Below are 23,873 nucleotides of genomic sequence, written 5' to 3' on the forward strand. Positions count from 1 at the left end.
AAACTGGTTTGTTTATTTATTTATTTAGGAGGGGTCATTTTGTCTGTGGACTTAAACTGATGTTTCAGAGCCTCTTACAAAACAAAATATGTTTTCTGGTAGGGGATGTAGTGGCATTAGTGCACAGTTAAGATATTCGCCCCATTTCCACCCCCTCCTCTACCACTTTGGGAAGAAAGAGCAACAACTGGCTCTCTTTCAGGCACAGTTTTAAATAACATGATCGTGAAGGAACTGGAGTGTGTGTGTGTGTGTGTGTGTGGCGGGCTGAGGGAGGGAGGGGGGACTCAGGGTGGATGTCCTGCCCCTTTTTTTCGGTGTCTGTTTTTGTTGTTCTTAAATTCTTGAAGATATCGATTTATCATTATTTAGGTTAATGGAGGAAACCCCTAGTCCCCTGGTAGCTTCCCCACACATGGTCTCTCTTCAAATTAGCACAAAGACAACTCAAGGGGGGGGGGAACACTCCCTTTGATGTTCATTTTTTAAAGCCTCTTTCCTCTGTCGCAAGGCTCTGCATGTAGAGTCCAGTAGTCTAATATAGTAGTCTCAATTTTCACACACGCGCGCGCGCGCAGACACGTTTTTTAGGTAATTTGTCATCCTTTCCCCGCAAGTACATGAATTTTCTCTGTATGTGAATTATCTTATATTCTTCCTGGCAATTTTACAATCTGATTTCTCTGTGTTGTGCCTATTGTATGTCCAATGATGAAGTATGAAATTGTTTTATAGAGAAAAATGGATGAATAGATAGATAGATTAGATAGATCGCGTAGACTTTTATTTAGAAAAGAAAATCCGTCTTGGCTAAAAGGCTGCTGTGCATAAGGGAAATGCGATTAGTTCTACCCTATATTTCCTTGAAATCTCTGGATCTAATCCGGCGTTTAACTCACCGTGAGAGAAGATGTCATTTCACATAACATTGTGCTAATGGATAAATCTCCTCCAACCCTCTCAAGCACAACAAATCTCAAGCAAACATATTACACACGACCTGCTAACTTAAACAGCCAAGTTCCAACATTCAGGGCCCTTTTAAACATACTGTCTTACTCAGTCTTCATTGATTGTTTAACCAATTTGTCTTTTTAAAAACATTATTTTGAGAAGAAAATTACCTCTTATATTTAAAAACTGTGGAACACTTTTCTTTCTAAAACACATATTAAGGAAACATTAGGAACAGTATTCCACAGATTAAACTTTCCTCCCTCATTTTCTATAGAAAAAGGAAGAAGTTTCTGAAATACTTCAGAGATTCTTTAGAAAGGCATTAAAATAAGTTGGATGGTAATCAGTATTATCATTGTTGTTGTTATTGTTATTATTATATTATTTCTAAGGCTTCCACCTCCTGTAATCCATATTTGCAGACTAAATAGGAAGAATAAAAAGTCAAGCCACCCCAAACTTTGTGTGTGTGTGTGTGTGTGTGTGAGAGAGAGAGAGAGAGAGAGAGGCAGGCAGGCAGGCAGGCAGGCAGACACAAAGAATAACGGAGGACTGAAGAGAAGAACATGCAAGCCATATATAAAAGAGAAGAATGAATACAAAGTGTGGCGAAACCTCATACCGATTTTTAAAGTAGTATTAACTAGGTTGTTATGCAAAAAGCAAGTAGATTTTAAATAAATTAGAGCTACTTGAGAATAAATCCATTTAAGATAGGGGTGCCTCTAACGTTAGGAGTTTCTCTTTTGGTCTTGCCCTGAATTTCGTTAGGAGTTTCTCTTTTGGTCTTGCCCTGAATTTCGTTTCCTGCTGTAATAGTAAAGATTATTATTATTGTTATTATTATTACTACATAATTTAATATAAGCACAATCCAGTCGAAGTGAACCAGTTTTAAGGGGGAGTTAAGGACATGTTTCCAACCCTCCCATTGAAATCAATTAAACTTCGAAATGCTTAACTTTGGCGGGATCGTGTCCTAAACAATGTTGCACTACAAAAAGGGCAAGATTTTCATTGTTTACATACTCTTCCCCAAGGTGTGTGTGTGTGCTTAACTCCTCCAAAACCGCAAGGGAATCAACTGGACAGAGGAATGGCGGTGACCGAAGGAGGCTGTGAGCGGCATGTATCCATTACTCGCTCCATCCTCCTGACCTCCTACGGTTGCTGCACAGAGCAGGTCAAAGACCGCTATGCCTCCCTAGCAATGCCCGAAGGCATCTCAGCTGCTACAGCAGCCCTCCTTCCCTCCCTCTCTCCTTCCCTCTCGCACTTCCCAATTAAATAAACACTCTGCACGGCTTTGTGAGCGAGGCAACGGCAGGGTGGCCAGCTCGGTCCTTAAATGCGAGAGAAAAATTGAACCAGCCGCCTCTACTTACTATGCATTGCTGCAAACGGGTCGTGCTTACAGTGTATTTCCATCTGGGCTGGCGATCCGCGCAGCTCGAGGCAAGCCGAGGCGGTTTTGTTTTTTGTTTTCAGATCGGGTTAAGGTAAACTTCCTGGGATCACTTTTGTTTCTGTGGAAGGGGGGTGGTATATTTCTGAGTGGACGGGTAAAGTGTTGCTTGTAATAATTTCTTTTTAAAAACAAAAACAGAAAACACCACTGTATGACTTAAAAGGCAAGCTCTCACTCCAAGCCAACAACAGGAAAGATTAGAACAACAGAAATCCTCGGGGAAGTTAATCCTTTCGATGGAAGGAGCTTGGGGGGACTCGGCCACTCTGGATGCCGCCGTCGCTGCTGGTTCTCTTGAATCCCCCCTTTCCCCCTTCCAATCTCGGCGGTCTCCTGCTGCAAAAGGCTGGCTCCGATGAGTCTTTCGGTCTGGCGGCGGCGGCGCCTTTATTTTCCCCACCTCCAGGAGGAAAAGGCCACGAATCCCGTCCGGGGGCGGGGGGGGGGCGCCTCCAGACGGGGAGCTGAGCCAAGCGCCCCCTGAAGTAGTAGGTCGTCCAAAGTGGAGAACGACGGGCAGGGACGGCTCACCTGCGCATATTCCAAAGCTTTATCCACGGGGGCTACTTCTCAATCCGCATCTTCTTTCTTCCTCTGTCGGGGAAAGGCAGCCACAAGGCCGGCTCCGACGACGGCAAGGGCTACCTAGGGGCGAGGGAAGTGCCCCGGGCCAGTCTTTTGTCTGAGGCGAGGCGGTGCGCCGGCGGCGAGGTGCCCCCCCCTCCTCCTCCTCCGCAGCCCTGCTCGCACTCCAGGCTGGAGGTCTCAACTAGGCTGCGCCTGCGAGGGGGGCGTCGGGAACGGCCTCTCTCCCGGAGAAGGAACTGCAGGCTGCGGACAGGTGTCTCCCCCGCGGCGGGCGCCCCAAGTCCTGAGGAGAAACAGGGAGAGGCGTCGAGCGGCCGAGGGAAGGAGTCCGTTCCCCCCCTTCCGTCCCCTCGGCTGGTTCCAGGGCAGGCGCGAGCGCCGCGGTCGCTCTCAGAGCGGCGGCAGCAGAAGTTGGCGGGAAGTTGCGCTTGGAGAGCCGCCAAAGGAGGCGAGGAGAACGCGGCGGCGGCAGCAGCACGAGCCTGCCAGCGGCATCCCCGCCGCGCGAGAGAGAGCGCGGGCGGGCGGGAGAGGCGTGTTTTGCTTGCGGCGCGCGCCACGCTTCCCACCTCACGCGCCCTTCCGCGCGCGCTGAAAGTTTGCCCGGCTGCTCCGGCGACGGGCGCCGCGCTCCCCGGGCCGCGCGCGCGCGCGCCTGCCTGCCTGGGGCTGCAGAGGCAGCGCCCTCCCCGGGGGGAAGGCGGGCGGGCGGTCCTGCTTGCCTGCGCGCGCGCGCCTCCACCTGGCTGGCTCCCGGGCGAGGGAGGGCGCGGGCCGAGTCCCCCCACCCCACGCGCGCTCACGTGAGCGCGCGCGCACCCGGCGCTCAAGCTCCAGGCGCCGGCAGGCTCGCTCTCCGGCCCTTCGGAGCGCCGGCTGGCGGGTGGCTCGTCAGCGCGCCTCCTCCACGGCGGAGCAGCGCGCTCCCCAGGCCGCCTTTCAGGACCCCGCGCCGTGTGGACAGCGGCTGCGGGGGCTGCGGCCTCTGGAGCAGGAGGGGCGCGGGGTGCCGCGCTGCCGCCGCCGCCGCCGGCTCGGCCCGTCCCTCGGCTCCTCGGCCTCCAATCGGAAAAGTAAAGTTACGGCCCCGCGCGCATTGGCTGCGGGGCTCGGGGGGTTCCGGCGGGGGTGGAGGGGGCGGCACCTGATTAGCCGGCGGCGGAGCAATCAGCGAGGGCGGCGGGCGGAGCCCGCGGGTGGGGAGCGTTCATTGACAAACTAGAGGGGATGGCGGCGCGCGCGCGCGCGTCTGTGTGTGTGTGTGTGTGTGTGTGTGTGTGTTTCCGCGCGCGCACGCACCAAGCCGCTGCTGGTCTGTAAAAAACAAACAAACGGAGGGCTGATGTTGGGCGTGTGCGTGCGAGAATGCATGAGTGTGTAGTGTATCAGTTAATAAAACCAATCACGTCTTGACCCTACGCAACGCCATGCTTCAGTGAGGGCTTACTCCTGAGCAAGTACGGTTAGGGTTGCAACTATGGCGCCCGATCCTATCCATGTTTACCTAGAAGTGAGTCCCACTGAATATAGGGGATTTATTCCCGAGGATTGCAAGCCTCTAGGCTATTACGCGCGTGCACGCGGTCGCGCATACACACACACACGCACACACGCGCGCGCACACTTTTCTGTTTTTCTCCAGCAAAAGTGGGAGTAAACTGTAGCAATCATCGCAAGGGAGCACAGAGTGAGGCAATGTGCGTTGTGTTGCATTTCTGAGCCGGGAAAGGTTTGAACTTGGTGAGGCGAAAGTCTCCAACCACAACATGGAGAGGTGGGAGAGAAAGGGGCGCCGTGACTCTCATTTGCCCCTGACCTTCCTGTCCCGATGATGCATTTTGAACAATGAAAGCCTTTCCCGCCTCGGACAGCACACACACACTCACACACCCCGGCCCAACTTCGAAGGCTTCCGTTTCCTGCTACGTGTGAAAATGCGTGTATGAGTGTAAGGTCTGAGACACGCTTACATGTTCCTTACTTGCTGACTGCACCGTCAAGTGAGGACTTCCATGAGGGGAATGGGCTATCACAGATTCGTCACCGCAGACAGGACTTTCGTTTTTCCTGTCACCGTAAACACGATGCTTTTCAACGGAGCCTGGTTACTCATCCAGCTGTCAGTCATCACTGTGTGAGATTGATGGACATTGCATGTGTCAACCAGGCCTCACGTGTGCATGAGAATGTGTTCTCGTGGGGGGTATAACTGCCCGTGTTAGGATGTGTGTCTCTGCCTGCAATCCTATGCACAGTGTAGGACTTACTTCTAAGTCATGGTGGATAGGATTTGCGCTGTGCGTAACTGCTTGCGAGACAAAGATATAGGTATGAGTGTAATTGTGTAGATGTGTATAAGAGACGGGGGGGGACCCAAGGGAGTGTGCGCGCGCGTACTTATGGGGTTGGGTGGGTGGGGGGCGTTATGTGCCTCTGCAAGTTTTGTCTTGCACGTTTGTTCAGCTGGGAGATGGGGAGCTTGAGCCAAGCATCCAAAGGCCCCTGCCCGCCCCGGCCTTGTTTGCCTTCGGTTCCCATAGAGAGAGGGGCTTGTGAACGTCCTCCCGAGCAGCGGAGAATGGCGCGGGTAGTGTGGGGAGGAGCTGGGACACTGATGCTTTGGGGCAAGAACTTGTTTCCTTTCATCAGAGGTTAGGAAAGTTCCTTCTCTTTTCAGGGATGGCCTTGGGTTCGCCTAAAGACGCCGCCGCCGCCGCCGCCCATCATTCATTCCAAGTGTGTCTCGTTCCTTCTCTCCACCTGCCACGTCCGACCTCATCGATTTTGCCATTGAACTCCCATCAACTGCCTGGGGAAGCCCGTCTCGCAAGCGGCCTCGAGACTGCCCTAGCCACGGATGCGGGGGGGGGGGGGGTGCGCGCGCGCCCGCGTGGAGGGGAGACGATTTACACGCCCAAGGCCCAGCGAAGGGCCCCGGAGCAATTATGTGGAACCATCCTTAGTATCCCGATCCTGAACTTTTTCCACACCAGTCATAAAAGGGAGTTGATTCTCGCTTTTTATGCTCTGCATTTTAGTATAAAACTGATAGGACTGAATTTTTTGAAAGAGAGAGAGGGGGGCTTTATTTTAAAAATCCTATGACGGTTGTTTTCAAAACTCACTTTATTAAAAAATAAATAAATCCGGAAAGGCTGCTACCTTTATAGAGCGGGCCTCAAAATGAGAGAAGCGAGATAAGGATCGTTAAATAGAGGGAGAAGCCGCTTACTGGCTGCCTCCCCTTGGCTTCAGAAGCAGCCGATGACACGCAGCACAAAGCCTACTCCAATACGGTGTCCTTTCTGAAGATCATTGACCTTTCATTAAATGTGTAATTATTACCGGATATATTTTCATGCGCAGGGTAAAGTTAAGTAACTTATGGTCTCTGTCATTGCACTTTTACAAAGAAATATAAAACACCACAACTGGAAGTGTGCATCATCGGTAAATATTTTGAAAATTCTTGCATGCATGGAAATACACATAGGTGTACATGTGTGTTTGTCCAGTGGACAGTAATGCATAATTCTCTGTGTATATATATCTATATCTCTATCTATCTATCTATATAGGTAACTAAGGCAACGATCCTGAGCATGGTTACCTATGCTAGAGGTAAGTCTTACTGAAACCCAACGGGAATTACTTCTGCCTGAGCACCCTGATCAGCATGCAGGGCTGAAGCTCCAGTGAAATTAATGAGACTTACTTCCAAGTACATGTGTTTCAGAATGAGCTACAGAAATATGTAGACTTCACTTTTACATGTGATAAAAGCACAGGCTTTTGTGTCTGGATGTGTCTGAAGACAAATTTAGAGGCAAACATGTTTCACTGTGCTGTAATTAAAATGATTCCTGATCTAACAATATTTGCACCTTAAGTATTATCGTACATATGACGGTAATACACAGAGACAAACATTGTTCATATGACTCCGTGTGTCGTATGATGCACTCCCACCTGTTATAACCTTCATATATTTTACATGTCCATCTATATGTGAATATGGTTATGAGTCTTGTATAATTGCAGTGTGGTATTTTTTTTTCTGTGTTCACATATTATGCACACGTACAGGTGCAGAATGACAGAACTGTGCATATATGCATTCCCACACAAATGTTATATAGTTTTATATTTAGGTGTATTTGTGCCTAATTGATACCTCATAAATGTATACTTAGCAGTGTTACATAGTTAGTTGAATGCATCACTGCACTTATATGAACAGGGGCTTGGATGTGTACTTGCGGGCTCAGACACACAGTCCATTCTAAGTACCCATTCTGAATGCTGCAAATAATTAGTAAAGTATTATTCTTAAAGACTACAATGCAATCCACAACATGCTGAAGTCAAAAGCAAATCCTCCACTGATTCTCACAAAGATTCTAACAGAGAATGACCCTTGGTGCTTTCATCATCCTAGATTCGAAGCACTTTTTAAAACACATTCACCATCCTTCCAGGTGGGTATAGTTTCTTCACTAGCAGCTGTGCGGTGGCCGTTTGGGAAGGACTTGCTGCTCAGCAAAGAAGCGCTGGCTGACTTCCTAGGCCTGCTGTCTGAACACAGAGTTGGTTCCAAAGCATATGGTCACCGTTTGTCTTGGCAGTTTCCTAAATGTATATAGCCTGTGACAAACTGTAAACCACGCGCACATCGCAAAGCTAAGCTGCAAGCGAAAAGGGACACTTTTATGGGATCAAAAATCGCTTGAAGTACCGCGGGCACTCTATTTACAAGTTCCCCTCCCCCCGTGCATAGTTCTTCTTCTTCTTCTTCGGTTGCTATGTACTATATGGTATTCCTGGTTGAAATAGTTGTAACTCAGCACCGTTATGTGGGAGGGGGTCGTGAGGAAAACGCACGAAAAACATAGAAATGCCGTTTTGTCTCATGGAGATTGTACGAAAAGCCCCACAGCTTTGCTCCATTTCCTCAAGCAGATTTTAAAATGGGCTTAAATTTAGGGGAAGACCACAACAAAGAATATGAGGTTTTGACATAAGGGGACACTCCGAAGGAAGACAATATCGCGCGCGCACACATACGCACGCCCAGACGCATCGCACACCATGGCTAGCCGGGAAGACATCCACACACTCCTTCCTCCCAGTTAACAAGGGTGAGCGTCAGAGCCCGAGTGCCCCTCACTAAGAGCCTGTCTAGCTAGGGGAATGCCCGGGGCAGGGCAGCTTTGGGTGTAGGTATCGTGTCCCGGTGTTACACGGCCGGCTTGTGCGAGGCTGTTGGGAAACCACTCCTCCGGGGCTTTGGAGAGAGCGGGCCACGTTTCCAGCCGTTGAGGCAGGCGCCTCGTTCCAGAATGGCTGTTTCAGGATTAGTCGCCCCATGGGGTTTGCAGAGGGGGGGGGAATCGAGCCTTCGGGGGTGCGGGGGGTGCTTCAAGCTGCGATCCTAAGCGCCCCCTGATCTGGAAGTAAATTCCTCGGAAATGATGGCGCTGACTAGCTCTAGGGAAATGTTGCAGTGTCCGCAACCCTGCGGAAGGAGGAGGGCTTGGTAAAAAGCCGAAGTCGATGTATCTAAAAAGCTGGTCTTCTTCTGGCAAGACTTCACAAGTGTGCTTGCTTGGCCCGTGCTGCCAGCAGAAATTAACCCCAAATGAACCCATCTCTTCTCCCCCCACCCCCTCTCTTTCTGATGGCCGTCCCTCTCTCCTCAAGCATCCCCAAGAATGGTCAAGTGAGCGAGAGCCAATCTACAAAGTATGCGGCATTATTTGGTAGGCAAGTAGGCCGGGGGCTCCCAAGCACGTTTTCTCAGACGTTAAGTCCCATCGGGTACCTACAGTGAGTTTAGGATTGCAGCTTGAGACGGTAGACGTCTGCAAATGAGGGGGGTGCGTTTTTGAACGCTTTCCCCCACTACCCCCCCCCACGCGCGCGCGCACACCATCGCGTTAATAACAACTCCCTGCATGTCCCAAACAAGCACGTCGGAGAGAACGGGTTACCATAGCCGCCCGGATGGAGGGAGGTTTTTATCTGAGGGTTCAAGAACATGGCGCACCTCGCTGGCAGTTCGAAGCGCTACAGTCGAGAATCCTCTCACATCCTTCAGAGTAACTTGTAGGACGCCCCAAGTTCCATACCTATGACGGCGGTGTCCCGCTTTAGCATTATTGACACGTAGGGAGGCAGAGCAGCTTAAATACTGGTCATTCTGGTTAAGCGGGTTGCGCTCCCGCCCCAGTAACCTGCCTCCCATCATGTATGCTGCGAAAGGTCTATGGCTATGTGTTGGGGAACGGGAGGGGGGGGGATGTTTGTGTGTGCGAGTTTCATGGATGGCTTCATAGCCTTTAAAGCAAATCTTGCTTATTTGTTTTGGATTGATGTCCATGGAAGAGAGAAATTGCCCAGTCGCGGGTAAGGACCAGAGTTGTGCATAGGCGAAGTTGGAAATGGTGAAGCTGGTGTTCTTGCCTTCATAGGCCACCGTTATGTTTGCAGAGTGCATCTCTCTCTCTCCAGAGCAATACCCCTTCTAGCTGTAGGCAGATTCCTGGGTGGGTGTTGTCGCTGAGTAAGGATGGTGTGTAGGAGCGCCATGTCTGTTTTTAGTGATGCTGGCAGAATTGGCGGGGGGGGGGGAGTAAAATTCATAGTACAGGTCCACTTTTCATCACATACACTCCCCACCCAAAGAAACAGTGCATTTTATTAACTTTTGTGGTGGCTGTAGGTAAAGCTAAGGAATGATCACACTTAGTATAAAACACAGAGAAGGCCATTGCCCCCCTACCTAAATAGCCCCCCAATATTGTTTATCCATAATTTTTTCCCACATGTAGCTTCCCCCAATTATTATTTGATCTTATTTTTATTCATAGGGTATATCCATCCGTACCACTTAGGGAGGCACACACACCTCACCTTGAATTTCAGGGTAGCAGCAGCACATATGGTTTATTCCTCGGAAGCCCTTACATTTCTGGTCAACTAACTCAATGCCTTTATTATGGTTGTGAATAATTAAATGGGCCTATGTCATAGATGAACCTGCCAAAGCCACAAACCATGGACATGAACAACAACAACAAAAGGGGGCGGGGGCTGATAATACTGCTTTATAGTTATTTTGATGTGTTTAAAAAATGACCCAAGAAAATGAACCACTGGTGTTTGCAATTTCCAGCACAGCCCTATGTATGCATGTCTATTCGGAAGTAAGCCCCAATATGTTCAAGGGGGGTTACTTCTGAGTAGAGATGCATAGGATTGTGCATGAACTCTTGACAGGCCACAGCAAGTTTACAGGCAGAAGCAAAGGGATTTTAGGGAGAGGGGCATGGTCAAAAGGCCTGCTGTTATATAAACTGCAAAAATGTGTTTTAAGAAAGCTGGTGTGGTTACTTTTATTATTTATATTAATACATACCAACATATTTGGTCTTTCTGAAGTGAGGGGTGGGACATGAGGTTCCTCTATCATCCTTAAATTCTACTCCTGGCTGTGAATCTGCCCCTGGCTGTGAAGCTGCCTTCCCTCCCTCCCTCCCATTTCTCTCTCTCTCTCTCTCTCTCTCACACACACACACACACACACACACACACGGCGCGCGAGCGCATATACACACAGAATAAAATTTGAAAGGACACCTCTAGTTGGATCTAAAACTCAGAGGCGCATGCTTTTAGATAACAACAACCGAGAGTGAAGGGCATCTCTACAAAGCAAAAGAAACCTTTCCGAGTGTGATATTTCAGCTCCATGGTAACCCCAAACCTCATTTATCAAGGACCTTCGAGATGAGAGACCCACTACAGGAGCAAAAGCTTGCAGGCCTCTTTCCTTTGCAACATCCCTTCTCTGACCGCCCTGTCTACACAAGTTATTGAAACAGTGTTTTTAAGTTCAAGTGTGCTTTTTAGGTGAGCGTGGCTTCCAGATCGGTTTGTGAATTTTCAGCACATTCGTTTGTGAGGAACGAGATGCGGGGAAGAAGGAAACAAAACAGCACAAAGGTTTCTCTGGGTGCTAAAAAAAAAAAAATCTCTCTTCCTTCCTTCCCCTCTCCCTTTCCTGGCTCAGCAGCCTTTGAAGATGGTATCCTTTTGTATCGAGCTGGGACATTTTCTTCCGGTCGCTGATGGACATCTCTCTCCATGCAAACTAACCACACCCATTTGCTCTCACCAGCGTCCTTGCAAAACATTTCATTTTCTCCCCCCCCCCCAGTCTTGTAGGAACACACAAATCACTGTACATATATCAGTGGGGTGAGTTCTATAATTTGCCTCTTCTCCACACACACCCCACCTCCCACCAATAGAACAACGTTGGCATTGTTTGTTCAGAGTGGAAGACACTTCTGAATATATTTTTAAGAGTGTTGGCTATTTCTATTTAAAGGCTAAATCCCTCTTCTGTGGACCATTTAATTTCGCTCCTAGTTTTAGAGAAATGGCCTGTGTCATGTGTAACAAATGCCAATGCATCCATAGGTGTTTGGAAGCGTCCATTTCCTGTTATCATAGAAGCTGCCTTGACCTCTTCTTCTTCTTCTCCTTCTTCTTCTTCTTCTTCTTCTTCTTCTTCTTCTTCTTCTTCTTCTTCTTCTTCTTCAAAAAAGGAACCTTTCCTTCAGTAAGGAAAGGGAATGGATATGTTCTAGAATCATTTTTGAATAGACAGACTTCTACTGCATTAGGCTGCCATCTGCAAAGCTCTTGAATAAGAGCCCCTTGGATTAAACCCCATTTAAGCTGATTTAGTGATACTCAGTGCAGTCCTTTCTGAAGGCCTGGAGGGACTCCAAGGCCTGTTTTCACATACTGCACAGCAACAACCCTGGGTTTGCCACAGAGTCAACAGAATCAACAGGGAGCCACAGAGGGTGACCACATGTGAAAGAGTCCACACAAGCGACACTTTATTTTTTATATAATTATTACATTTTCCCCCACCTCTCTTCCATATCCCATCTTTCTTCCTTCATGGAAATCAAGGTGGCTATGTGAGATTCCCAGATGGTTTCCCCTCCAAGCACTGACCAGACATAGACCTGCTTAGCTTCAGCAAGGTGGCTGCTTCCAATGCTTTCAGAACATGCCCTGAGTCTACTTGCTGACATTCGCTCTTCTACACAGCTATCACTGGTGCAGGACTCTTGTCCTCCTTTGCATTTGGCACCCTGTAGCCTGTGTGATACCGGTGTTTCAACAAACATCTGTTTGTTGCATTCACATTTACACTTTTTTAGGTGTATACTTTAAAACATACACATACACACACACACACATATGTAGGTGTAGGTCAGCCTTCCCCAACCTGTTGCCCTACAGATGTTTTGGACTTCAACTCCCATCAGCTCCAGCCAACATGGCCAATGATCAGGACTGCTAGGAGTTGTGGTCTAAAACATATAGAGCAGGGGTGGGCAGAATGGAGAGCTCCAGATGTTTGGGACTTCAGCTCCTGGAATTTCTGACAATTGGCCATGCTGGCTAAGGCTTCTGGGAGTTGAAAGTTCAAAACATCTGGAGATCTACCTTCTGCCCAGCCCTGATTTAGAGGGCACCAGGTTGAGGAAGGCTGCTGGGGGCAAAGTGTGAAGAGGCCCATTTCTTAGCACTGAAATCCACGTTAAAATTATCTCATCAACAAACACCTATGGGTGACCAGGTGTGAAAGAGGATACGAGGGTGCTCTTGCATTTTTAACAGTTGCATAGAAGAGGTAATTTCAGCAGGTGTATCTAGCATGGCCAACTACACTTGCTGAAATTCCCTCTTCTACACAGCTGTTAAAGGTGGGGGAGCCTTGTCCTCTTTTGCATCTGGACACCCTCCAAACACCCCTGTGCTCCAACCTCCCAGAACGGCAAGCTTTTCATCCAGAATAAATTCAAGGCCTCTAATGTCAATGGACTTGACCGTGACCCTGCTTCAGGCCAAGTGCTTTCGCTTAATTGGTTTGTGGATCAAGCCTTATAGCTTTGCCTGTTCCCTTTTCCTAGGAGTTTTCTGCAGCTGCAATCCTCTAGGCTTTTCCTCCCAAAATGTCCACTTCAAAACAAACTCCAGCCATGCTTTAAGGCCTACATTTTCTCTCAAAAGATGCCTGGACCTGCTTGTGATAGTGGACATGTCACTGGTGCAGCCTTATGGAACTAACAGCAGGGGGAGTTCCCATCTGGCAAACCTTTCCCTTTCCCTGGTTGGACCATCCTCACAACGAACTTTTGGACCGGTGCCTCTCATCAACCAGACCAGACCAGCTGTTGTCCTTCCTGCAAGCTGATGGTGTTGGTGTTTACCTATTACCATTTGTACTTGGACGTGGATGTGTGTGGGAGAAGAAAGAAGGGAGAGACAAGAGAGAAAGACATTGTCCTGCATTTCTGCCTGGCCTATTGATTTGAGGAATGTAGCATGAGCATCCCAATATAAATAGGTTTACTCAGAAACTAAATCCCACTGATTTCAACTGAACTTCCTAAAGCTGCAATCCTATACACCCTTACCTAGGAGTCAGCCCTGTTGAACACAGCGTGATTTACTATGCACTGTAACTTGGGTATATCCAGTGTTAGTTTCTCTTAGAGTAGACTCACTGAAGTGAATGGGACTTAAGTTAGACTAACATCGGATACAACCCAGTGCGTTTAGCATGATGCACACAATTCCAGATCACATTCCCTTCCCTCCCCTTTTATGTACCTTTAGCCTCTGCATTCGAACAGGTTGGCTTTAAACCTGTTCAACGGTGATGACTCCCAACTGGGAGTCGCAATTCTTTGTAAGGGAGGGGAAAGAATGTGTTCCAAGCACCCTCACCAAATGACAAGTCAAAGGGTTCCAAAGAGTGGTTTAGACTGCCATTTAGACTCAGGTAGTGATGTCTAAAAAGAGGACATACTGGCCTTGGGGTTGACTGTAAATCACACCCTCTGGTTTGACCTGAGGAGCCCCAGGAGCTGGAAGAGGAGCAGGAATAAGTTGTGGTGTGCAGAGTGAAATGATGCCTCTTCAGAGGCATTCTCTCCTTTAACTTCAGAGGCATTCTCTCCTTTAATGCCTCTGCCTCTTCAGAGGCATTCTCTCCTTTAACTTTCAAACCTGGCCCTAAATGTTCTGAGGCAAGGCAAGGCCCTGATGCGCTTGGCTCAAATACGTAGTACCCCGACTTTATACATGTTTACTCGGGGTTGGAAGAAAATCAGTTCTGAGAGTCTATAGTAGGACTGCAGCCCTAGACAGTGAACTGGAGCATACAGTTAGATGGTTCACACACAGCTCCTGCTGAAGTGCTGAGTACGCAGTGTGACTCTGCCCGTATTTTTATTTATGTATTTATGTATTATTACATTTCTATCCCGCCTTTTTTCCTCTTGCAAGGAACCCATAGGCGGCTTACACGGTCCTCGCCCTCGCCATTTTATCCTCCAAACAACCCTGTGGGGTAGGTTAGGCTGAGAGTCAGTGATTGGCCCAGTGGCGCCCAGTGAGCTTGGCGGAGAAAGGGCTAGATCTCCGGATCTCCCCAGTCCAACTGACAGCGCCTATCACGACGTGTCACCATTCCAGCGCTCTAACCACGACATCCACACTGGCTGTCCATCTTCATACCTTTGAATTCAGAACCATGTGTGAGCAGGCACCCAAGTATGGGTGGTGCAGACTGCTAATGGGACAGAAGGGGTCTCTCTAGGTCTCAGGCCTGCAATCCTTGGAAGTGAACTCTGCTGACTTTCTATACTTTCCTGGACTTCCTTCTGAGTAAACACAGCGCGGAAGATGAGGCTGTGACACTGGAGTGGCATTGCTTCATTTCCCCCCCACCCCCGCTCCCGCCAATCCCCCCGACCCGCTTGTCACAGCTAGATCGGATTTGGCGAATATGCTGAAGTTTGTCTAAAGCGGCTGTCTACTTCACTTTCACTCAGATAGCGTGTGCACCCTCGACTAAATAGAAAGCAGAGATGTTAGGGGCGTGAGAGCGGGGCAGGTTCCTCCCTCTCCCCCCGCCCCGAAAAATAATGCTCAACTTGTGATGTGCTGCTGTAATAAAATGCAGGGCCTGTTTTTCATACACGCGATAGTGCTGTAATTAACTACACTATTTTACCTCTAAGGATCAGGTTACCGCTGATTAAAGTTTATGTAGCCCAGATCCACAATCCTGTTAAAATGAGTGGAACTTACTGCTTCAGTCCAATGTCACTTAAACACAACAGCCTGCTTACCGCATCTTTCCTTCTCTAGCGATTTCTGTGTTTGATTTTGTGGCATATAAATCCTCTGTCCCTTCCATCGTCTTAGGAATGCTGCTAGAGGAGGGAAACGCATCAGTGTTTGAGGGGTTCGGTGAATAATAATCATAATAAATATTATGATGCTGATTATGATTATTTAAAAAGAAACAGAAATTTTCTCACACAACCGGTCCTCAACACATTGACTTGGAAGTTAGTCCCATCAAAAGCAATGGAATCTTAATTCTAAAAGTAACGATCACCATTAATTAATTAACAGTGCAGTCCTATACATGTCTACTCAGAACTAAGTCCCATTGAGTTCAATGATGCTTACTCCTAGGTAAGTGTGTAAAGGATTGCAGCCTAACCGAGCAATCCTATATGTGTCTACTCGGATTAAGTAAATCAGATCAAGTTCAGTGGGACGTAGTAGGTATAAGTGGATATAAAATTGCAGCCTAAGCCATTTAAAAAATCCCAGTGATTTCAATCGGAGAGATGTGTGCTCAGATCCAAGACATTTTTATTCGGAAGTAGCCCCATTGATTTCAGCCTATTCCAAACCCCCAGTTAAGTATGTATACGATTGCAGCCTTAAACGCATGGTTATTGTTCCTATGAAATAAATGGGATTTAAAGGTACATCACGATGGCTGGATTTGACTGAATTTATTTAATATCCAGGATTAATACCGGTCTGTGCGCTGTGTATTTTGCCCCCCACCCCATCCCCACACAACATTGTTGTAGATTCTGCACAGCCCTTTCGCACCTTGCCCCACGATTCCTGCTCGTTTTGACGTGTTAGAACATAAACATAGGCAGACACACACCAGACTTGTGGGGCGGGGGGAATCAGAGGATATGAGCTTTCCCCATCAAAAGTCATTATTATTATTATTATTATTATTATTATTATTACTGTTATTACTTTGTCCTGATCCAGAACAATATCATAAATGACAGCTAGGGCTGCAATCCCAGGCACACTGAACTGGGAGCAAGCTTCATTGAACACAGTGGGATTTACTTCAGAGTAAACATGCACAGGGTTGGTCTGTATATACTAAAATAACAATAATACAGAAATTAAATAAAAACAATCACAATTAAAAAGCCAGCAACATCATTAACTACACAAATGCCTTAAAAAAAAAAATAGGGTGACCGGGAGCTACAGGCCAGTCGCTAAGGTGCTCGGCGAATCTCCCGAGAGAGGGAATTCTTGGCGACAGGAGCCACCACCTAAAAAGACCTGCTCCTCTTGCTCACCGGCCTAGAGTAGCGTCCTGTAAAATTATCTAGGCATAGCAGACAGCTAAGGTGATCCCTGAATTCCGGACTTCGAAAGTTACACGTTACTGATATCTCACTTCCCGGAAACACAGTCCTCATTCCACTGACGTCCGTGCAAAACTTTTTAATGTATGGATTGGGATTGTCATCCATCCTCTGCAGCCATTAGTAACGGGAAAGGGCGACTTTTGCAAATTTTTAAGTTGTTTAATCTTCTGTGGCTCCCAATACGTCCACACACACACACAGTCTTCCCCCCCCCCCCGCCCTAACTTTAAATTGAAAACATGACCTTAAATAATGTGGATGACGTTTCTCAACTGAGAATGACGGCAAGATCCTGTGCGATTCTGATTTCCTTTTCCCCAGGTCATCTGGCACAATCCACCAGGCCGGTCTCTTGCGCAATCCACATAGAGATGAATGGGAGCTGCGCCAGAACACTGCTCCTATTCATTTCAATAGGGCTGCCGTAGGAGAACTTCCCTGTTGGATTGTGGCTTTCGCAGTCAATGATTTCTACTCCTTATACGTCTTTCTTTCTTTCTTTCTTTCATAAACTAATGCAGACTGGACAACGGACTGAGAGTGGGGAAATCCGGTTGCAGTCCCGTTGTGTTTGTACAGAAAGCAAGACTAATTGGATTATATGCAGATCATCTCTCTGAAGTTAAAACAGGGTGCACGTGCCTCCTCAAGATTTACTTTCTAAACAACTAAGCAAACCGAGAGAGACAGACACAGAAAGAGAGAGTCATTCCTCTCCGACTCATCTATCTACATTTTCAAACAAACGAACAATCTTGGCGCAAACATTGCTTTGCCTTCGATTTTTGCCTTGTGGGGTGTTCCACTTTTTGGTCCATCTTTTGTTGGATTGCCCTGTGAGCAAATCATCGCGCAGCCCGACCCTATGGATGTTTGCTCGGAAGTAAAGGAAGTGCGCACGGGATTGCAGCCTAGGGCCTACTCCACAGGCCACTTGCAAGAACCCCGATGCTTCTACGTTCCATGCTAAACGAAGTGCGAGGGGGTTATCAGTTACGTTTGATCTTCTTAAACGTTGTAAGTGCACAGGTTACAAGAGCGTAAGAGAGACATTTTCAGCCAGGCTCCTTTAAGCTTAGAGAACTTCGGCCCTAAGGTGCAAGGGTGCTTGGAGAAGCTTAGGAGGGGGAGGGGCTTCCGCGCAGTGCGGCACGGTCGATTTGTATTTAGCACCACGATCCTAAGCACACTTCCCAGGAAGAAAGTCCCATGTAAATCCTCAGTTGCAAATAAATACGTTTAGGGTCGGAGTGGCAATCTTCTTTCACACGTTCTCCGCGTGACTCGCAATCCAATTAAACCTAAATACCAGGATTGTGAAGCTATTGGTTACTCCCCTCGCAGTCATGCATTTAAATCTTAGCTAGTGTAAGTGGGTTGTGGATCGGATTGTCACTCACATTTCTTGAATGCTGGGGGACGGATGAGTGCCATTATTTCAGGCAAGAGTTCCATCGGACAGGGCACCGGGAAAAATCGCCCCCCCCCCCCACACACACACACTTCAAACCACATTGATTATTCTTCAAAAGCACTTTTATCTCAGGCCAACTCCCTGATTCTATTGACTGACGCTCCTCCCCCACCCTGACTAAACTGTTGCTCCTCCGTGCAAGGAATACGTGGCTTATGTGACTCCATAAAGACTTATGCACTATGACAGCTATAATAATAATTCTTTATATCACAAGCTATGCGCTGCTATTGTTACCAGCAGCAGCAGCAGCAGCAGCATATGTTCTATGTAAGTCGAAGCCACAAATCCCTTTACAAGAAAAATATGAAGGGTGGCAGCTCGTCCTCTGTTGACAACGTCGCTGCCTTAATGAACGGCGCCGCGCTGTAGCTGTGGTTAAAGTGTGTGTGTGTGTGAGAGAGAGAGAGAGAGAGAGAATGGGAATGAATAAAGGTATCTAAACAATCATAACAAATATTTAAATAAGCTGCCTTTTCTCTTCCCAGTTGTGAAAGGGGCCTTCGGACCTTGCTGAAATTTGCCGAGCTCGTCCACTGACATCCGAACCCGCACCCTCCACTGCAGGCCGAATTCCCGTGCCTGATTTCCACAGCGCCCCAGATCCCTCTTCACCCCCCCACCCCCCCAATCCCAGCAAGCTCAACGTTGTGGCTGATTCCTTCGATGGCCCTCAAGGCCCGCCAGAGCCCTCCTCCCCCCGCCCCAACCCACCCCCGTTTCTCCTTTTACCAGACACCGACTGTAGCCTGCAAAGCAAGGAGGAGCCATGAGGTACCCACCCAAGGTGGCCAAAGCCGAGAGTGGAAGCGTGGGTCCCACGTGCGTTTGACAGTGAGATCAGAGCAGAAAGTAAACAATTCTACAGATTATTTCACGGGTCACAGAGGGGGAAAGCGCCTCCCTTAACAGACTGTCTAGATTCAGTGGCACGAGAGAGGCACTGGGACCCTGGCCTGTCCGTCAACACTGCGTCATTCTCAGTGAAGGAGACGGCGAGGGCGCGTTTCGACGCCAAGTAGAGTGCGCCGCCCTCCTAGTCCCGCCGTTCCAAGGCAGGCAGCTGGCCACGGTTTTAGGCTAGCAGCTTCGGCCCTGGTCCACGATGAACGCTTATGGGCTTATCTCAGGGCCTTTGCCTCTTTTCCCCGCCCCCACCTGACTCACGATTATACTGAAGGTTATACTGTCTGAAATCGGCCTTTTGAATCAGGAATAAAAGCTGTCCATTTTCTAGTTATTAGTAGCGCCAGCAATATTTACTGGGGAGAATGGATGGGTGCGTGGAAGCCAGGATCACTGGCTGTTAATACCCCAGGACTAAAGCTGCCTATGCACAATGGGCCTTACTTCCACCACGCCTCTAGTGCGATCCCAGCCATGTTTACTCGGGAGTAAGTCCCTCTGAGTTCAGCCTTCACCACACTGCCTGACCCTAGTAGAGTTTACTGTTTCTGAGTAAAGATGCTTAGAGCCCACTGGTGTGTTTTTGGATTGCAACCCTTTCTTGCAACGACTTTTCATTGAGATCAAGAAGTCTTGCATCCAAGTAATACGTCTGGGATATATAAAAGGTTTATTTTATCCTATGCATGAGCCTTGAGATCGAAGAGGCCAAAATACTTCACCTGAATGCCATTATCTTTTGGAAGCTGCCATTTTATGCACTCCATACCAAGGAACTGGACTCCTTGAACTCTGTGGGCCTTACTTCTGAGTAGGCCATCTGGAGGGCACCGACATGGAAAAGGCTGTGGGAAACTGGGCTGCATGTTAGCAAACATGCAAAATCGAGATATAAGGTGGGCTCCACACACCCACCCAAGCTAAAAGGAAAGGAGGCATTGCACTTTCAGAACCCAAAACGTTCGTGTAGGCATAAGCACGGAGGAAGGGGGATTGTTTTACCCCTTCTAGTTGTGGGGAGCCAGGGGGAGAATATGGTTGTGGGTCGAAAAGAAATAACAGGGGGTAGATCACACAAAATGGGGCTCACATAAACGGCTCCCCTTGCCGTCTCCACCCACCGTCCCAATTTAGTTTGTAAGCCCTCCCGAGCAGAAGAGTGATGGCGAGTGTGTTTCGGGATGTCCTGCCACCTAATAAGGCCGTCCACTTTTAAAAGTATTTCTTCAGCCTGAAGACTTCTGCTGTGGCCCGATCGCCACTCCCGCGGGCCTCCTTTCCATGACCTTTGCTCTCCCTCATCCTCCCCGGCCCGCCCTCTTTCGGCCTCTGCGCCGCCGCGTGCTGCGCCTGGCGTTTCACCAAGCAAACAAGCTCATCTTCCCAAAGCAAGGCAGGCTCCTAGGCACACTCGGCTTAAAGACCTTCCTGAAATCGTGGGTCCCGCTATAGCTCGGGCCGGCTGATCCTGAAATCAGAGAGGCCCAATCGCCTCCGCAACGGGCGCGCTGGACGAGTGTGCGTGTGTCGGCGCCCGGGAGTGGGGTGTCCGCTTGATGCCGGCGCGGCTGTTCCGAAGCCTTGCCCTCCACCGGAGCGGCGTGGCTGCTTCACCTGAATGAGAGGCGGCTTGGGGGCCCCAACAGAGTGTCTGAATCGCGATTTCGGGGGGGGGGGAGGAATCCAGACCAGCAGCCCCAGCCAGCGAGAGGAGCCGCGGTTTGTTGCCTTAGAGGAAAGTCTGGCGGGGACGCAAAGATGGGCTGTTACGGTGGCAGGCGGCACGGGAAGCAGCGCCCCCCCCCCCCGGCGCAGCAGGCGCGGTGGAGGTAGCATCACCGAGGAGGAACAGGGCCAAGAATATTCCCCTCCAAGGACGGGGGGGTTCGCCTCCCTTTCCCTTAATCTCCCCGGTGGGGCCGGGATATCTTTATCGCGGGCTTGTGTTGGACGCACAGGCCTTGAGGCGCAGGAACCACTTGGCTACAAGAGCCACCAGCCTCCCTGCCACCTGCTGAGAACCGGCGCGCTGCAGGACTCGGAAAACAAGTAATCGATCGAGGCTAACTGTGCTGGAAGGTGGCTCTTGTTGTGGCTGCAACTCCCACCTCCCGGCCAGCCCAGTCCAACCCGTCACAGACGCAAGAAGATCAGGCCAGGAAACAGACTAGCCATTTGTGGCAATGGGGGGGCGGCGGCGGGGGGGGGGGAGATGTCTCCGCTGCTCAGCATGCAAGTCACCTTGGATTGCCGGCTGAAGGAGCGGGACACACTCACACACACACAAATCCAGCTCTTCCCCTCCTTTCCTTGTGGGCCTTCCCAGCCCCACCCCCGGCCCGGCCCGGCCCGGCCCGGCCCGGCCCAGCCCAGCCCAGCCCAGCCCGCAGCTAAGAGCGATGAAATGCTTTATCGATGGAACGCTTAGTCAGACGATTTAACTAATAAAAGGGCTCATCGATCGCCTTGAATCGCATTATTTATAGACAGCTTGTCAGGACGCTCTCCAGACACGCGATCACCCCCAGAATTAAGCTTCGGGGGCTTCCCCACTGGAGGGAGGGAGGAGGAGAACCTTTAAGAAGCGGGACATCCCGGACAAGCAAAAGGCACCACCGTCTGGTCCTAAACACAGGAACCTCAAACGCAGTCTCGGCTCACCCCATACCTCAGACTCTGAAATCCCTTCGTAAAACGTGGACGCTTCCATCTTCTCGCCCCCCCCCCCCTTCAAGAGACCAATATGAGAGGCTGGATTTAATATGCAAGCGCTGTCGTTATAAAGTGGTAGCAGCCGACGCCATCACTGAGTAGTCAGAGAACAGGGAGAGCAGAAAGAGACGGGCGGGTTTCTCTGCCTGTTTGCTTGTCTCACAGGCTGCAGGCACCCTGGAACGGGTAGTATTATCCGTGCCGCCGCCACCACGACCCTACCCAGATAATCCGAGTCGACCCTGGAATTTCCAGCTGCCGAATCCGCACCACCCAGTTAAACAGAAGTGCGGCGGTTTCCGTTGGCTGAATTCATTGAAAAGCCTAGTATTTCTGGTCGCCTGGGCTGTAGCTTGGGCTGGGAAGCGGCTTCAAGCTGTATTCAGCAGCCCGCTCCGTATCTTTTTTAAAATATCTCGACCCGAAACGCATTTACTCTAAAGAAGTCCCAGCGAGTGCAGTGGCGCTTGTTTTTAAGGTTTAAATATGGTTAAGATGGCAGCGGAATTACTGTCTTTTCCTGGGAAATGATTGATCCCCATAAACCTCTTTGAAGATGAATATACAGAAAGAAAGAGAGTTCGCATATCCATAGACAGATACATAATTTGCACATTATATCATTAAATGGTAATTATCGACACTAAAAATAAAACTTTCAATATTCCTATTTCTAACAGGACATGTTATGATAAAACGAGTGAAATCCATCAACAGTTTACTCAAGAGTAATGTCAATGGGACTTCGGTGTTACTACTCCAGAGTAATGTGATTTATATATGGACAGGTTTTTATATAAAGCCATACACACCCTTTGCTCTCCTCTGTCCGTGTGTGTGTGTGTTCGGACACACGCACCCACATACATACACACCTACATGCATACCACATGCAATCTACTTATGAAACCTTAAGATATATATTTTAATTGTTTTCAACTGCATCATTCAAAACCAAAAATTTCAGTCCTACCTGATCTGCCAGTCCTAGGAGTCGTGTAGTTTTTCTCTAATTCCATTCTGATTTTTCAGGACTTGGTGAAATGGACTGAGAGGGGTAAAAAAAAAAAAAAAAAAAAGTTTCCACTTTTTCCTCTCTTTTTTTGTTTTTTGTTTTGTTTTGTTTTTTTGTTGAGGGACTGCTTGCAGGTTGGAATAATTCAACTCTTCCGCTCCCCGTCGAGCCTTTGCAGCTGATCACTGAGCTGAAACTAAACGTTTTAGGTGGGAAGAAAGCCTCCGAAGGAACCGTGAAATGATTAAGGAACTAAAGAGCTTCTCGCCATGTGAGATCATGTCCTGTTCTCTAAAAACATCACAAGATGTCCCCAGACGCAGCCAAAACTCAAGAAACTCTGACATCTGTTGTAGCAGGAATCAAAGTTTGTTTGCAGCCTTAAACTGTTACTGGAGCTGTTTGCAGCACAATCTTGTGAAGGAAGGCAGTAGCAGAAAAGATGGGTTTGGTTTAAGTGAAACGAGCAGGATTTGGAGAAACTAAAGTAGACGATCAACTTTTCATTAAAGCCCACATTCATTAGCACTGAATAGGGCAATAAATACCAAAAAAGAGATAGATGTGGATTGAAGGAAACATTGTGTGTGTAGACATATAGTCAGTGTGTATATATTACTCCACTGATTTATTAATGATCTCTGTTCTAGTTACTTCAGATATAGGATACCACCCGCAAGAGGAGGTTTGTTTGATTATGGAAAAACTCCTATGTTACTAAGCAGGATTATAAAATATACAACCGCCTTAGTTGTTGCCAGTGTTTGACTGCAGGCAAGGTTGCTTCTCAAAAGAGCCTTTGCCTAGCCGAAGTATTTTAATTGAAACAGATCTAGTAGGGCCCCCCGCCCCAAGCCAAACGATCTAATGTTTATTTTTATTTTTAAACTGGCGGGAGGAATGTCTTCGCCATTAAAGCCGGGGAGGGGGTGGGAGGCGGTGGGGGGAGAGATGGAGATCAAAAAGAAGAAATCTTTGCAAATGTAACTATATATTTCTTCTTTGGAAGTCCAAATATAAATTTCTCCGGAAGGAAAGTTCTTTGCTTTCCTGTTTATAAAATGGAGGGGTGGCGTATGGGAACCAATACATGGTTTTAAAGATTTTAATGTTCCATTGGTCCCTACGCTCGTGTGAAGTGAAACAATTTCTTCTTTTTAAAACACTTTT

General features: G+C 48.5%; 1 protein-coding gene across 2 annotated transcripts in view; it reads right to left on the reverse strand.

The window, feature by feature from the left end:
- PAX5 (paired box 5) overlaps nt 1-22,742 on the reverse strand; it is a 318,326-nt gene extending 295,584 nt beyond the window's left edge. The window contains exon 1 of one of the 2 annotated variants that reach the window (XM_084834904.1): nt 22,662-22,742. In XM_084834904.1, the coding sequence (XP_084691030.1) occupies nt 22,662-22,707 (46 nt within the window). In that variant the 5' untranslated portion in view covers nt 22,708-22,742. Of the gene's footprint in view, nt 1-2,342; nt 3,590-22,661 lie in introns of those variants that run through there. The other variant, XM_084834905.1, reaches the window with a different exon arrangement.
- Between the last annotated feature and the right edge of the window lie 1,131 nt (nt 22,743-23,873).

Source organism: Heloderma suspectum, chromosome 2 (genome assembly GCF_057233095.1).
Source record: "Heloderma suspectum isolate Gila_16-S chromosome 2, 16-S_ref, whole genome shotgun sequence".
Lineage (NCBI taxonomy): Eukaryota > Metazoa > Chordata > Lepidosauria > Squamata > Helodermatidae > Heloderma > Heloderma suspectum.